General features: G+C 41.3%; 1 protein-coding gene across 7 annotated transcripts in view; it reads left to right on the forward strand.

Moving 5' to 3' along the window:
* The window catches only part of LOC104590755 (FAM91 carboxy-terminus protein), a 96,285-nt gene that overhangs the window by 44,042 nt on the left and 34,290 nt on the right, over positions 1–17,953 (forward strand). For all 7 annotated transcript variants that reach the window (XM_010249499.3, XM_010249500.3, XM_088891278.1 and 4 more), the window contains one exon: positions 14,174–14,296. In XM_010249499.3, coding sequence (XP_010247801.1) covers positions 14,174–14,296 — 123 coding nt within the window. The remainder of the gene's footprint in view (positions 1–14,173; positions 14,297–17,953) is intronic.

A 17,953-nucleotide genomic window follows, 5' to 3' on the forward strand; every position in this document is an offset into this window, starting at 1 on the left:
ACTAATTCCCTTAAATAACCCTAGAAACAACCAACTCAATGAAGAAAAAGACAAATGACCCAAGCGACTATGACATAACATAATACGACTAGTGGACTCTGAAACAAAAGCAGTTTTCTTGGTTATGCTCAGGCATGTCTAACAGATAGATCGCATTCACCTCATGGCCACTCCAAATCACCTTCTGAGATTCTATGTCCTGAAAAACACATTATGAAGGAAAAAATGTCACATTGCAATTAAGAGATTTAGTCAAATTACTAACTGAAGGCAAATTGGTATTAAGTTTAGGTACATGAAGAACAGATGATAAGGTCAGGGCATTAGAGGACCTAATGTCTCCCTTTCCCGTGATAAGGGTAAGAGAGCTATCAGCAAGGGATATCTTATCCCAATCAGAAAGGAGTTGGTACGAGGTGAATAACTGTGAAATACTGGTCATATGGTCAAAAGCACTAGAATCAATTATCTAAGGGGTTTTATGAGTACTTGAGATGGAATCATGATGGGTAGTGGCACGAATACCTGTGTGAGCATATGCAGAGGAAGGAACAGTCTCTAAAGAAGTTGTAGCAGTGGACTCCAAATGACTGATAATTCGGCCATACTTCTCATATTTAGCCTTGGCGGCTGCAAGCTGTTCTCCCATTGACTTCTCTTCACCTTGTCCTTGTTCACTTTGTGAAGAGGTGGCTACATTTGCATTTCCACCTTTTCCATTTCCAAACCTTTTTCCACCTTTTTTTTCTTGAGTCTAGCAGGAATGAGCTCTAGGTGTAGCTTCCAACATGTCTTTTTTGTGTTCAGTCTTCTTGCAATATTCACAGATAACATCTTTCTTCCTAGTGTTAACCTTCAGCTTCATCCCACCATTGGCACAGTGATCACCTTGCGGCTCAACAGTCTGGGCCCGTCTTCTGCTCTCCTCATTGCTCACCATAGCATATGCCTGAGACAAAGTCACGTCATCCTTTGCTAAAACATTCTGCCTTACAATATCAAACTCCGAGTCGAGCCTGGTGAGGAACTCAAAGACCCAATTTCTCTCCACCAACTTCCTATATATTTCTTCATCCTTTGTGCAACCCCAAACGACAGTCTCCATTAGATCAATCTCTTGCCAAAGAGATTTCAGCATAGAGAAGTAGACGGCTAAGGGCTTCTCCCCCTGCCTTAGATTATTCACATCATGCTTCAATTTGTAGGCCCGAACAACATTAAGCTTTTGGAAATATGCCTTCGTGACACTATCCCAGACTTCTTTTGTAGTTTCCATCCATAGGTAATGCTAACTAATGTGTGGTTGCATAGGATTCACTAACCAACCCACTATTGTGTCGTTTTCTTGCATCCACCTTTCATAGGTAGGATCATCCTCCGGTTTCTTCCCATTTTCCTCTACTGCACACATGTATCTTAATAGATCGAGACCAGGCTATGTAATTGGTCCCATCTAACTTCACAGTAGTCACAACCCTAAAAAGATTCATCATTAACCCACCATGTCCAAACCCAGAATCAGTGGAATATTTGGTCTCTTCTCAAGTTTGCTCCATTGAGTAAATGAATGCAAGCGAAAATCAAATTAGGGCTTTACCAGGCTAGATTTACTTTTCTATGTAAAGAATAACCCTTCAAGCCCCCAAAATTAGGGTTTCACAGGACCCCATAGGATGGGGAGAAAGAGAGAAACTTCAATCGCCCCTTCTAGAGATTCTAGAACTCAATCCAATCAAAACCGCCCTCAATAGAAATCAAAAGGCTTACCTTTGATCCCCAAGCGCCTAGTTCAAATTGTCTCTACGACCTGTAACTTGATTTCTCCAATTAGCTAGTTGAAAACCTCTCCAAAAACCCTCCTAAGTGGGCTGCATAAGTAGCTAGTTGAAAACCGATCAGTTTTCCATACACACTGTGTATGGGCAAAGAAAGGAGAAAAAATCGAAAGGGAGAACCTGCTCTGATACCAAGTTGAAAATTAGACCTGCAATAATTCAGATAATAGAAGAAAAAGAAGGAAAGAGAAAGAAGAAGAAGAAAGAAATTTCAGAAAGAGGTTGTGGAAGAAGAAGAGGAAGGAAGAGAGAAAAGGAGAATTTGAACCCCTCTCTCTAGCCCCCTTGCATCACTTTTATTAATCTTAATTCTAAGAACGAGTACAATTACTTGGATGCCCTTAATGGGGCGGCCAACACTAATGAAATAATCAAAGAAGCAAAATGGGCCCATAACTAACAAACATAACATAAACACTACTTAAAATAAAAATAAAGAGCACTAAGGCTAATTCGGCCCATTCTCACAACAGTCTTGAAGGGGAGAAGTCTTCAAAGGAGGAATTGACTGAGGAGAAAGGTGGAGGTGAGAATGTAGTTTTGAAGGCAATTGAACAGCTCGAGAGGTGTAAGACAGAAGAGAATAGCAACAAAAAAGCTTTAGGGGGGGAGGCGTGGGAGGAAGGCGATGAGGGGAAGAGGATTTGGTGGATGAAGAATGAAGGGGTTGTTAGTGAAGGGAAGGGAGATCCATCATATGGATGGCCGAACCATGCAGGGTGGTTGGGCGAAATTTCAAAAATTTCTTTCTCCCTTCCGGGAGTCGTATTCCCAGTTTTAGAAAAAGTTGCATTTTGTTCTTGAATCAAACCGGACCAGATTTGAAACAAAAAAAAAGACAGAGCAATACCTAGTACGAAATCCACATGTGTATCTCCCAAAGTAGGTGTTCACACCCAAAGAGTGCACCAAAACCTACTTCCACTGAAGATGCCGCAGCTTGAGATGAAGCAGGATCAACAATGCAATCCTTCAACAAGAACTGCAATCCTTTAGCAAGGATCAGGCAAGGGAGTGTGAGCACGAATTCAGATCTGATTTTTCTGGCAAAAATCAGAATAAAGATCCAATCTTGATCAGTCCAAGAACTAGAGATCGAATAGGGTAGGGCGGCAAGAACAGAGGGAGAGAACCGAGTGTAGAAAAGTGAGTAACAATGCAGTCCGTCCCCTCTATTTATAAGCCTTCAGGATCAGCTCTCCTAATCCTATTAGGAGGAGTTCTTTTGATCCAAATCATTATTTGGATCTAAACTCTTAAGTGGATAACACTTATCTTATTCTCTTGCTGATCCAAACCCAGATCTAAACCCTAATTTGCCTAAATAATTAATCCAATTCGATATGGGCTTTATGCCCATTAAGACATCAGGCTCACTTCCCTCTTAATTGCTGGCTAACTTGGCTCTCTTTGTATGGCGTGAGACCCTAACATTGATCTTCACAAAAGCCATATGGGTTCGGCCTAGCCTTCGTTACAAGGCCTGGCAGAATTCACTACTAAACACAGTGAACCCTTGAGCCCATCAATATAGGCCCAATATTTATTACTAAAAGGTCCTTGGGTTCAGCCACCTTATGAAGGCCCAAGGACTATGGTCTTAAGTGAGATTAGCCCATCAGGTATAAAAGCCCTAAATGGTTTTACACTTAATCTCTCAACCGTTAATGATCAAACACTGCCCGACAAGAGAGGACCTCTCCCTCGGTTGCAAGGTACAGTGTCACACTCTCTGCTCGGATGGATCCCGGGAATTAAGACCTTTGCAAAACTTTTTCCTTAAAACATAATATATATATATATATATCTTTATATAAATATATTTTGCAAAACAAATATCAAGCAAGTTTGAAATCAATTGCTGGCAGTTTAGGTTTCCATCAAAGAGAGTGTTGTCCCTAATCATTCACTTTGTTCGACAAAGGGGCTGATTCTGTCACTATGATCACCCACTCAGGTGAACTCTCAAACTACCCCAACATACTCAGGTTTTGACCCCCACTAAGGATCTCACTGATTGGCATATCAAAGATAACCCAATCTTGAAAGGAGGGAGAGATCCATCGTATGGACGCCAAGATTGCAGCGGAATAGGGTGGGCAAATTTCAAAAATTTCTCTCCTCCCTTCAAACTGGGAATCATATTCCCTGATTTTAGAATACAATGTTCAAGGGTCTAATCAAACCAAAACCGAACCAGATTTGAACCAACCAGAAAGGGAAGGGTTATACTTGATATAGAGAATCGGTATCTCCCAACGTCGGTGTTCACGCCCAATGAATACTCCCAAGATCTGCTCCCACTAAAGATGACGCAGTGATGCTGAAGCAGGACCAGCAGTGTTCGTCCTACGAACCAAATTCTTCACAAGAATTCGATGGAAGCGAAGAGCACCGTACACAATCAGCCTTTCAGTAAAGACTGATATCAAGAACACCTTCTTGATCTTTCCCTCTCAGAGAGATCGGACTAGGCAGTGAATGGCGGCGGTGGCTGAAGGAGAACTCTAGAGCTGAAATTGGCATATTTGCTTTTCTTTTCTCTAGGGTTTCTGAGATCCTATCTCAAACTGCAGAAGGAGAATGTGCTAAAACCCTTGGTTCGAATTCTAGTAAATCAAGACTAGGGTTTCTCCTCCCTAGTGATTAAGAAACCTCCTAATCCTATTAGGAGTTGTCCCAATCCAAATCTGTATTTGGATAGGGAATTATCTTAATCCTATCTACAGATAAGGTCAGCCCACTCCTGATCTTATCAAGAGATTACCAGATTCAAATCTTTATTTGAATATGAAATTCACCCCTTTAAGTGGGTAATTAAAATAGCTAGTTCGAAATGGGCTTTAGGCCCAATAAGTATTAAGTTCTCAATAGGCTTCCAAACTGCTGCCCAGTTGGGATTCTTTGTATGGCGTGGGACCCAAGCATTGATTTACACATCAGCCACATGGGTTCGGCCCAACCTTTGTTACAAGGCCTAGCCGAATTCACTGGAAAGCCCAGTGAACCCCGTGAGCCCATCACATGGACTCTATGGGCCCAACACTTACACTAAGTGGTCCTTGGGCCAAGCCATATTATAAAAACCCAGGGACTGTGGGCAGATGCAAGATTAGCCCATCAGGTGTACCCTAAATGGCCTTACACTTACCTCTCAGCCCATAATGATCAAACACTGCCCGACAAGAGAAGACTTCTCCCTTGGCTGCAAGGAACAGTGTTGCACTCTCTGCTCATGGATCCCGGGATTTAAAACCATTTGCAAACATTTGAAACCATACATATATATAAATTTTGCAAAACAAAATTCCAACGGTTGAAATCAACTGCTGACAGTTTGGTTTCCATCAGAGAGATTGGATCCCCAATCATTACCTTTGTCCGACAAAGGGGCTGATCCTGTCACTATGATCACCCACTCAGATGAATTCTCAGACTGTCCCAACATACCCAGGTTTTGACCCCCACTAAGGATCTCACTGATTGGCATATCAAAGACAGCCCAATCCGAAACCTAGTGCAGTATCATAATCGAGTCTAGGGGTCAGGTGTAACTTTCCGGTTTTGCCCATCAATCACCAAGGTCCAAGGCAATACTGGAAATCTGGTCCGGTTCAAAGATTCAATTAATCCTACACTGCATGTGCTTTGGGTCTCACCCTAGTAGCTGAGACAGGCCACCCCAACACTTGGCAGCACACCAGTGTCAGCCTTGGCAGGATTAATCTCCCCAGACTTATCCAACGGCTGTGAACGTTCTAAACTAACACGAGTATCATTAAGTGTCCAATTTTAGGGTCTTACACAGAAACATACCATACAACATGAATCAAACATGCACTTTATTCATTTACATTAAATGTCAAAAGTACATCAAAATTGATTGGAGCTAAGGGCATACAAAACTGTCTAACAAATCCAACACCTAGTGCAGTTCCATAATCAAGTTTAAGGGTTAGGTGTAACTTTCTAGTTTTGCCCATCTATCTCCAAGGTCCAGGGCATAATTGGAAAATGGTTTTGTTTAGAGTTTCAAGAAAATCCACACTACATGTGCTTCGGGTCTAACCTGGCAGCTGAGACAAGTTACCCCAACCGACTTGGCAGCACATTAGTGTTAGCCTTGGTAGGATAAACCTCTCTAGGTCTATCCAATGGCCGTGAACATTCTAAGCTAACACGAGTCTCATAAGTGTCCAGTTTAAGGGTAATTACACATAATCATACCAGATATAACATGAATCAATTATGTACTTTTATTCATTTACAAAAAATGTTAAATGTACATCAATTTGATTGGAGCTAAGGGCAATACACTGTCTAACAATTAGATGTCAGAGAGAGGAGGGGTGGCTGAGGAAGAAGACAGGATTTAGATTGGAGTGTGGTGAGGATGCCAGCCCAGATAGATGCATCTGTGAGAGAGAGAAAAAAATGATTTGATCTCGTTTATGTTTCCAGAAGTTGCATAAGTCAGGAATGAAGTCCTGGGGGTTGATCTTTGGAAGACGGGGGTTTTCAAAGATCTGTTCATCTGGTGATGATTAGCTTCTGCTCTAGTTATGGTTTTCGTTTCTCTTGTTCTGGTTGATGTCTCTTCCCTCTCAGTTTGTACTTTTTATCTTTCTTTTATTGAATTTTATTTTTACCTTAAAAGAAGGACAAACGAAAAAAAGCAATTTATAGTGTCAAGGATAGACCAGGTTGATTAATGGAGCTCTGATACCATGTGATTGGACCGAAAAAAAGACCTAAAATAGTCTTAAATAATGAAGATAATAAGTCAGAAACAGTTCAGGTTTGTATAGGAATAACTGAATAAGAGAGAAGAAAACTAGGGCTAAGGAGTGGAAGATATTGAACTTAACTATTGTTCTCAATTGCTTGCCCAATTTTAGTAGTCTTATTTTAAATTGTAAGATCACAATTATGATCCTACTTAAGTAATAAAGAAATAAAGAAAAATTTACAAATATAGTCCCTGCTGACAATTAACATAAAGGAAATATAACTTCTGATAGGGCCCAACCACGAACCGACTCTTGTAGTACAAAATGAAGTCAACCACCTGACAACTTGGTATCAGAGATGGGTCCTGGGCCCAACGGTCTATGTGTTATGGGCCCGCGCGTACGATCTCGTCACAGGTCGGTCCTCGGTGAGAAAGCCCTGCTTTCCCTTGCGCCTTCCCTTGAGTGCAGACCCTATTGCGGAAACTGAATGGGTGATTTGTTCAAGAGACCACCCGAACTCTCCCTTGGGGTGATTTGTCCAAGAGACCACCCGAACTCTCCTCACTCTTTTCTTGACTGGAAAACTGAATGCCTTACTTCAATTCGTAGCTCCTTAAATAGGAGATTACAGAAGGGAATTCCTTGTTGGATTCGGCTAGGCTAGGGTAATCCAACTCAAACTAAAACTCCTAATTTCCTACTCAAACTAAAACTCATAACTCTTAATTAAGAGGATAAGATAAGATAAGGATGATAAGATAAGGGATAAGGGATAAGGTAAGCTGGCGGTGAGTTGGCGGGCAGAGCTGATGTGGTAAGATAAGTGTGGGCCCAGCCTGATGAGCTGTCATGTGGGCCCCGCCCTACTGCTGCTGCCAGGCGGTGCGCACGTCTCGCAGTTCTGCTGCCTTGAGGTGCGTGCTGCTGTCGTGAGGTGCGTGTTGCTGCCATGCGGTGCGTGTTGCTGAAGTGCTGCTGCCGTGCGGTGCGTGCTGCGCGCTGCCAGGCAGTGCGTGCTGTGCGCTGCCGGGCAGTGCGTGCTGCGTGCTGTCGGCGGTGCGTGCTGCTGTGTGGCGCTGCCAAGCGGTGCCTGCTGCTGTGCGGCCAGCTATGCGTGCTGCTGCCTATGACTGCGCCGCAGTGCGCTGCCGGTTGGTGTGACCATAACATTACACCCCTCCTGGACAACGAGCTTGTCCTCAAGCTCGAATTCCGGATACGGGGCTTGGAACTCTGCCAATGGATCAAACGGCTGCACACTATCTCTCAGTCCACCAACAGCATGAACAACAGGGGCTGCCTCGTAGCTCGGTGCATAAAGCTAGATTATTTGATGCAGACCCTAGCCACCTTCTTTAGTTTCCAGCTCCCAGGCGTAACCATGGCTTACAGTGACTACACGATCTGCTGCACTCAGGCCAGCCGCAAGGACATTGAAGTGTTCCCCACCTCCTGGGTCATATAGTTTGAAGTAGTTTTGTGGAAGATCCACATAACAAAAATCGCGCACTGGGCCACGGCCCCGGTGTGCTATATTGTGGATCACAGGAACGCACTGGGTAAACTTACAGAAGCGAACCTCAAGAGCAGCCTTACCGAAGAGAACCATGTGTTTTAAAATATCCTCTCGGCCTTCCCCATATATATTTTCCTCAATATTGCGAAACATAGGGCTGTCCATGAACACAAAATCCATGCCATCAATATAAGCTTGGAAGACGGTTACCTCCATATCCTGCTGCCGTGAGGTGCGTGCTGCTGTCATGCGGTGCGTGCTGCTGCCGTGAGGTGCGTGCTGCTGCCGTGCGGTGCGTGCTGCTGCCTAGTGGTGCTGCCGTGCGATGCGTGCTGTGCGTTGCCAGGCGGTGCGTGCTGCACGCTGTCGGGCGGTGCGTGCTGCGTGCTGCCAGGCGGTGCGTGCTGCGCGCTGTCGGCGGTGCGTGCTGCTGTGCGGCGCTGCCAAGCGGTGCCTGCTGCTGTGCGGCCAGCTGTGCGTGCTGCTGCCTATGACTGCGCCGCAGTGCGCTGCTGGTTGGTGTGACCATAACACTCTGATGGACTGCAATGAAGGGTCTGATTGGGCTTATTTGATTTTATTGAAGAGAGCAAAAGTGGGCTTAGATACACCCAATTGGTGCAACTCTTGCCTTCGAGACAAGCATTGGTGGCTGAGTTTGTATTACCTGGTTTGTACTCAATGCAGTATTCATACCTCATCAGCTTGTATTGGTCCAAGAGATGCCTGAGTCTTCTCTGGTTTGTCCTTATGATAATGCACCAGCCCAAGAGATAAGAATGCCACTTTGAACTGCGAGAACTACAGCCATGAGTTCCTTTTCATAAGTGGACTTGGATTGGGCCTGGAGGACAAAGTCTTGCTGAAATAGGACACGGAGCCTAGAAGTATTGCACTTAAAAGTTATTAGAGAAATCTGGTAAGGCTAGGGCTGGTGGAGAATTAACAAATATCTTGAGACAATCAGATGCACTTTGGACTTTTTTGGTCTATTTGAAATTGTCCTTCTTTTGCATCTGAATGAGAGGCATCGCTGAGCCCATAGCCTTGTATGAAGCACCTACTGTAACCAATGATACTCAAGAACCCCCTTTGTTCTTTAATGGAAGTTGGCTGTGTTGATGTAACCATACTGTCGATCTTATCTGAATCCGCTAAGACCTTCCCTTCATGCACAATGTGTCCAAGATAGTGGACCTCCCACTGTCCGAAAGGGAATTTGGACCTTTAGGCATAAAGCTGGTGGGCCTCAAACAGGCCAAGAGTCATGGTGAGATTCTCCAAATGAGTTGGTCAATTGCTATAAACAAGAATATCATCAAAGAAAACCAAGACAAATTTCCACAAGTATAGCAAAAATATATAATCCAGGAGAGCCAGAAATGTAGAAGGGGCATTTGATAGATGAAAAGGCATAACAAGAAACTCATTGTGGCTGTCATGTGTATGGAAAGCGATCTTGGAGTTGTCACTGAGGTGAACTTGAATCTGATGGTACCTGGACTGCAAGTCCAATATAGAAACCTACACAACACTTAATTCGCCCAGAAGTTCATCAATAATGGGAATAGGCCACCAGTTCTGGATTGTAATTTGGTTTAAAGCACAGTAGTCCACACAAAATCACCAAGAACTATCCTTCCTTTTCACAAATAGCACCAGGGATGAGGTGCTAGTGCTGGTTGTATCATTCCCTTCCTAAGGAGTTCCTACACTATCTTTTCAATCTCAGGCTTATGATAGTGCGGGTAGCAATATGACCAAGGTTCAAAGTACCGATAAGATATGCCCGATATGGGGCATATTGTATCGTATCTGTTGAAAAGGATACGGTCCGAAACGCCTGTTTCCAGGTGTTTCGGACCCCCAATTTTTTAATAATAAAAAATATCTTCTAAGCTTCCCAAAAAACTAAACTTTGAAAAAAAAACTAAAAAAAAGTATGTATTGGCTGTTTCTAAGTACCGATACGATATGACCGAAACTCATATTGTATCGAACCTTGAATATGACTTTATATTGGTTGGGGATGCTCCTGGTAGAAGGGGGATGTTTGATCACTTGGCCAGGACAGATGCTAGTCCTTAGGGTCTTCAAAGACCTTAGCATACTGTTACAATATCTGTTCATGTTGGTGAACTGGTTTTCTGCCACTGGGTTGTATTTCTCTTGTGAACATAATTATTACCCAGTTGTTACCACCCCAAAATGCATGTGTTTCAGCTGTCTCAGCCATTGGCAACATTTCAGGTTAGCCTCTGTCTAATATGCTTTATCCCGGTAACCTTTTAGCTGGTAGGTTACTCCATCCAGGGAGATATCCATTGTAAGATGGGTCCACATAGCACATGGCCCAATTGATGTAGCCATTCAATGCCTAAAACCATATCCGCAAAAATAAAGTTTAGGGGGTGGAGGTCTACCTCAATCTCTTTGTTCTATACCTTGAGCTTAATGGTCTTGCATGAGCCATCACAAGACAGTTTGTTACTGTCTGCCACAATGGACTAAGAATGGTTTGAGTCTACTATAAGTCTAAACTTAGTTGCTTGGCTAAGCCATGGGAGATGAAATTTAGTGTAATTTTGTTGTCTATTCGAATAATAATGGGTCAACCCTTCAGATTACCTTCAATCTTCATGGTCTGAGGCGAGCCAATGCCCATTGTAGCTTGTAGTGAAACTTTTGGCAATTCACGCCCACTAGGTCATCTATTTCGAGAAAATAAATCTATTGGGCCTTGCACCTATGGCCTGGGGTGAATTTCTCCTCACAGTTGTAGAACAGGCCTTTCTCATGTCAGGCTTGCATCTCGGCCCATGTGAGTTTCTTATAAGGCAGTATGGGTGGGACTGTGGTTCTTTAGTCCAGTTTGGTCCACTTGGTGAACTGGGGTCTTCAGAATCAGGCCAACTGGCTGGCTGAACCATCGCATTTAATTTAATTTTTCTTCCTACAGTCACATGAGACCTGTGGTGACCGTGGTTGTTGTAGGTCTTCACCCCTTAACTTCAAGGCATGTATTTCCTCCCTTAAGATATCCACTAAACTCCCTACTAGAGCCTTCTTATCCATCTTAAGGCATGTATGTTCTCCCTTCGATTTGATACTCACGTACAGATCCAGTCTGTTTCAATTTGGGAAGGGCTTCATCATAATCTTTAAAATCTGATGGTTTGAACCTCACACATAGAGATTCCGTGAAGTCTGACCATGTGACCTGAGGATGGGGCTTCTGTATCAAGAAAGTGGCTCTCCATTCAGGTAGATTGAGGCAATTGAGTCCTCACCTGAAAATGTAGGGAAGTCCAGCTTGGCAAATTTTCTGGTGAAGTTTCTTCTTCACCTGATACTTCCAATACTCGATGTCTCCTGGTCATTCTCCACTCCACGGGGTAGCAAGTGTTCACACTGCAACATCACTGTTGTTAGCGCCTGATTGATCTCCTTCAAATTGCCTTCAATCTTGTGAGGGCCTCTCTCTAATTGATCTATTGTCTTCTACTATTGCCGATCTAGTATTGGTCATCTTCCAAGGATTGATATGATCTGCAGTTCTAATACCAATTTGTTTTGTTACTTCTTAACTCAGGTGTCTCTTGAAGGGGACTCTACGTCCTTAGACAAGAATGAGAGAGAAGAGGGATTTAAGGGAATTTCTTTCTTAATATTTGCAGCACCACTGTTAATACTCATACAACCTCTACGTACCAGATTTGTAGCCAACATGTTCTTAGCCGAACAGCCTAACCAACTGGATGACATGGCTTCCTCCTGTAAACAAACTTCATGGGAGATTGATAGGGCCTGGTGGGTGCACTTGGGGCATTAACCTAGGCCTGGGCTGGTCATTCATATGCAGTGTTGGGGTGTGGTTCCATCACATCGTCAAATGTATGACATTTTATCAAACCTTCCAGATGGTTCCATTTATCTTGGAAAACTCTTTCTGCATTTCTCTCCTTCCGAACTGATTACAGAACTAAGCTTTCTTTATGCATCTCCAGATAATCTACTCTTTTTAGTTGGTAGCACAAGAAATCTGAGAGAAAAAGAGCTTGAAATTTGCTCATTTTACTTTTAGCAAACTCTTTTCTTGAAAGAATTGTGCATGTACAGTGAACAAAGGTCTTCAAATGTTTGATACTTTTAGTTAGAGTCAAGAAAGATTAGAGAACAGGAGCTTGGGATTTGCATACTTTATTTGGCCTTTTCTAGTTTGAACACTTGAAAACATCCTTTGTGGATTGCTGGAAGTACCATCTTTCACCAAAAGTCTGCATGCTTTACAGTGAACAAAGGTCTTCAAATGTTTGATACTTTTAGTTGGAGCCAAGAAAGATTAGAGAACAGGAGCTTGGGATTTGCATACTTTATTTGGCCTTTTCTAGTTTGAACACTTGAAAACATCCTTTGTGGATTGCTGGAAGTACCATCTTTCACCAAAAGTCTGCATGCTTTACAGTGAACAAAGAGGTGATTAGTCAATTCAACCACTTTGTTGACATGGCATTTGATCCTTGCTTGGGAGGTCTATTCTTCTACAGATCAGATTATCTTTGTCATAGTTGCCAAGGCGACGCCTAGGTGACAAGGCACCCTTGGAGGCTCGCCTCGCCCAGTCATCATGCAGTTTTGTATGCTGTCTTATAAAATACTTTTATATTGTCACTTTTTTTAGATTATAATTATAAAATAGACATCATTAAACAAAAATATTCATTTTTTGTGTTTATAAGCTAATTTCTTTTTATTATTTTCTTATTTGTTAGGGTTTAATTAACACAAAGAATTGCTAACTGCTGTATTGAACCCTCAAAGACTTCAGAATCTGAACCAATAAGTAAGGGAAAAACTTAAAGTTTTGTCTAATCAACACATTTCTTCCTCCACTACTTCTTCTTCTTCTTTTCCTATAATAAAAATAGGGGTTCAGTCCCCATATTTGTTGAATTTTCTTTTCTTTCTTTTTTTTCTTCTCATAAATATGTTGATTTTCTAAACTTAAACATGGAGTTTATAATTTTCTTAGGGTTAGTTATTAAGGAAAGATGGTTGTGGAACCTAGGGAACTACCTAGGAATGTATTTTTTACTTAAAAAAATCCATTGCCGAGGCGACTAGGTGACAAGGCACCCCCCTGTCGCCTAGCCTCCCCTTGGTGCCTTGAAAACTATGATCTTTGTTAGATGCTTACCTATGAAACCTGTTCATACCATAAATGCCTCCTTTGAGGGGGCTGGGTGACACCAAATTTGTCCACATGGAAAATTCCCCTTAAAGCACACCTTCCTAAAGAGGTTGGTTGTGGCACCATTGATCACACTCAACCTTATTTTCGTGCCATTGCTCACTTATGTTATACTTTTTTAAGAATGACGTGTAGAATTCTTCATCTAACAGGCTAACACTGGTAAGAAGATCTAATTTCCCCTGGGTCCCATTCCCACCACAAATATTGGGAAACCAGGTCATAAATGTAATGCTTTTATTGTTTGGGCTTGATGGTGGTTATTTTTGACTTCTTTTGTTACTGATAAAGAAAATGTTATCTTGTAGTGATACTCAAAGTTTAACTTCTCACCATGACCTTTGAAGCAATGCTGCATTCCGTAGAAAAGTTCCCTAAACTATCTTTCTCCTTTGTATGGAATTATAATTGTTCTTCTGTTTTAAAGAAAATATAATTGTTTTTAGATTATTCCATTAATTTCTTGTCATTTTTTTTCTATTTAGTAATTTCTAAATTCTAAGCAAGCACTCCAAATCATGTACTTAAAAGATTATAGATCTCATCCCTGTCCTAGGGTGTTTTTTAGTAAAATCACTACTTTGATATGGTCCTTGCAGTTATGAAAAATATTCCCTTCTATTTCTGTCATAATGCTTATTAGTTATATATAATGAGCTCTATGTTCAATTCATTACTTGTATTTTATGTTTTGTTAATTAATTCTACAAGCAATATTAATCCTCTACTTTTAGGATGCAGAATGTCAGCTATATGTGGTCTACCTTGACATAGGCTATTTTTTTTTTTTTTTTGTTTTCTTGTCTTGATAACCATTTTGGTCTGTTGGCGCTGCCAGAAAATTATGTGGAAGCTGAACAAATCAATTGCAAAAGAATTATTGCCTACACAACCAGTTGACTTTACAATTGAACCATGGTGGGGAGTTTGCCTTGTTAACTTTACATTGGAAGAATTTAAGGTTTGTCATGCTTCTCATTCTGGTTTTGAATTGTAATGAGTTTTGGTTCAAATACAATAACAGGAGAAAGATAAAATCTAAAAGACAAAGAAAAACAAAAGTAGGCATTTGCAAGTTATCTTCTTTTCCAAATTCAAATTCAAGATGATCTGAACTCTATCTGTTTATTATTGGATCTAATATGGATCCCACACCAATCTGATATGGTATCGTTTGAATATGATGCAAATTCATTTTGAATGTAAATATTAATAAATTAAATTTGGAAGTAGATATATCCAATTTGATCTGATCTGTTTTCTGCCCTAAAGAATAGGGTGCTCATGTAAATAAACTACTCTAACATTAGTTTCTGAGATGCAATTTGTTAGAATCAAGTTGAAGGTTCAGAAAGAGGCAACAAATTTGGTGGGTGTGACACCATGTGTCAGTCGACACCCTAAAAGATATATTTATATTAAAAAGATAAAAGGACAAATCTGCCCTTAGTGTACAAAAGAAATCGAGTACAAAGAATAGTTATACAACAAAGAAAAGTAAAAGTACAAAAATAGCCTTGCGGCTAGATCTTCTTATAGTCTCTACACTCCCCCTCAAACTGATGCCTAGGAATAAGCATCAATTTGTCCATGAGAAATAGATGCCGAGCCCGAGACATGAGGAAGAAATATGGTACCCTCAAGAAGGAGATCGCGGATGAAGTGGCAATCAACTTCTATGTGTTTGGTGCGCTCATGGAAGACGGGGTTGGAAGTAATTTTAATTGCACTGACATTGTTTGCATAGAAAGGAACAAACGATGGTGGTTCATGAAGTATTTCAAATAGAAGAGCCCGAAGCCATATGATCTCACTACACACGGAAGACATAGCCCTATTTTCAACTTCAATTGAAGATTTGGACACAGTAGCTTGTTTCTTGCACTTTCACAAGATAAGATAGTTGCCTAAGAATACGCACCAGCCAGTAATGGATTGTCGGGTGTCAAGGCATCCAACCCAATCAACATCCACATAAGCCATTAGGTTAATAGAGGATGAGGAAGAGAATATCCCGTGTGACAGAGTACCTCGCACATATCTAATGATCCAAAGAACTACAGATAAATGAGGTTGTCTTGGTGAAGACACAAACTGGCTCACTATTTGAGCTGCATAAGATATATTTGGCCGAGTCATGGTGAGATATATTAAATTGCCCACTAGTTGACGATAAAGGGTAGAATCTTCAAGAAGAGAACCATCATCTTTGTTGAGTTTGAAATTCAGTTCTAGTGGGGTATCCACAATCTTAGAGTCACTAAGATTTGCTAGTTTAACGAGATCAGCCGCATACTTTTGTTGGTTAAGAAAGTGGCCCCGAGAGTTTCTGCTCACTTCAAGTCCTAATAACTATGTCAAAGGCCCCAAGTCCATTTTAAAGGACTCATTGAGTAACTGTTGTAGCCTAGCAATTCTTTCTGTATCATCCCCTGTAATGAGAATATCATCGACATAGAGGAGTGATATTGTTACTCCCTGCTTCCACCTTAAGATGAATAAATAATAATCTGAAGAACTTTCGATAAAGCCAACATCAGTGATGATAGATCTGAACTTCTCAAACCAAGCCCTAGGAGCTTGCTTTAGGCCATAAAGTGACTTCTTCAATCAACAAACGAGCTGTGGATTTGTACAATATCCAGGAGGGGGCTTCATATAGACTGTCTCTTTCAACTCCCCATGGAGAAAAGCATTCTTGACATCCATCTAATGGATTGTCCACTGCTTGGCTGCAGATACAACTATTAGAAGTCGTACAGTGGTCATCTTAGCTATAGGAGCAAAGGTCTCCTCAAAGTCTATCGCATATTCCTATTTGTAGCCTTGTGCAACCAGCCTAGCTTTGTATGTGTCTAGGCTTCCATCGGATTTTAGTTTCACAGAGAAGACCCATCGACTTCCTATGAGAGATGTCTCAAGTGGAGCTCTGACCAAGTTCTAGGTGTCATTCTCAAGAAGGGCTTGAATCTCAGAATCCATGGCATCTTTCCAGTGTGGTTTTGCTACAACTTGCTAGTAAGATCTTGGAATGTTTGTGGTAGATAAAACAACGGAAAATGAGCTATGGTTTGGTGAAAAACCATAACGGTCAAGTGGGTGAAAAATTCTAGAGGAACGGCGTAAAGTGGGAGCAGTAGGTTCAAGGAGAAGGTCAGGTACACTTATTGAGGCAATTGGAGTGACTAGATCAGCAACTGGTGGCAGAGCAGAGGAGAGCATTGAGACTAAAGAAGGCCATTGCTTTCTGAAGTAGGTTTGAAGTTGTTGTAGAGGTGACAAAGGAATATCTGAGGTACCTATACAATCAAAACTATGCAACAAGGAAATGGAAGGAGCTAGGAATTTTATAATATGTTCAAAAAAGGACACATTTTCAAGAAAAACTACATTACAAGAGATTCTAATACGATGAACAGAAGGATCATAACAAAGGAATATGTTCAAAACTATACCCCATAAAGGCACACAAAGCTGCTTGTGTAGTTAACTTTGTGCGTTCATGTGGTGGAAGGTGAACAAAACAAGCACAACAAAAAACCCTGAGCATGGATAGGTCTGGGGGTTTGTGAAAGAGAGATTGAAAAGGAGAAGAGTTATTCAAAACAGATGAGGAAGACGATTTATGAGATACACAACAGTGCTGGCCGCCTCCACCCAAAACCAAGAGGGTACATGAGAATCTTGTAGAAGTGTTCTGACTACACTCAAGATATGCCCATTCATCCTTTCTGCTACCCCATTTTGTTGTGGGGTGCCTAGATAGGATTTTTGGGGTTGAGTTCCATGTTCTTTTAAATAATTTTGGAAATCCCCATCAATATACTCTCCCCCTGAATCTGATTGTAGCACACATATTTGAGCATCAAATTGGGTAGTAACATAGGTGTGAAAGTGTTTAAATACAGTATACACTTCAGATTTCTTTCGAAAAAAATAAACCCAAGTGAAACGGGTGCAGTCATCAATAAAGGTTACAAAGTACTTATATCCCAGCCATGAGACAACTGGAGACGACCAGACATCACTATGTATTAAATAAAAAGGAACTGTTGCATGCTCAAATTGAGAAGGAAAAGGTAAACTATGACTCTTACACAAACCACAAGTGATGCAATCTTTATTCACATTCTTAAAGGAAACAATAGAAACAAGTAAACTATCAGAAGCAAATAACTGATCAAGTTTCTTAGAAAATGGATGGCCCTGTCTTTTATGCCACAAATGCCAATCATTGTTACAATTAAAAGATTCAAAGCATGAAGTAGTAGAAAGCAAACACAAAGTAGAAGCAGGTGCAATCTTATTCATTTTAAATTCCAAATCAAATAGTCTTCCCAGCCTACGCCCCTTCCCCTTCACCTCCATAGTTTGCTGGTCCGGTATCAAACAACCATCAGAAGTAAATGAGACATTGTTAACTTCCTCTACAAGTTGGCCAATAGAAATCAAATTGGTGGTAAGCTTAGGTAGAAATAAAGTTTTGGACAAATGAAACAAAGATAACTTAAAGGTAAATAAATACAAATCATCACAACCAAGTATTCACCATTGGCAGTGATAATATGTTTATTTGGAAGGTGGGGTTTGGGATACTGACCGAGAGTGGCCCCTATCA

This window comes from Nelumbo nucifera, chromosome 7 (assembly GCF_055504915.1).
Source record: "Nelumbo nucifera cultivar China Antique chromosome 7, China Antique-T2T, whole genome shotgun sequence".
In the NCBI taxonomy this organism is placed as follows: Eukaryota; Viridiplantae; Streptophyta; class Magnoliopsida; order Proteales; family Nelumbonaceae; genus Nelumbo; species Nelumbo nucifera.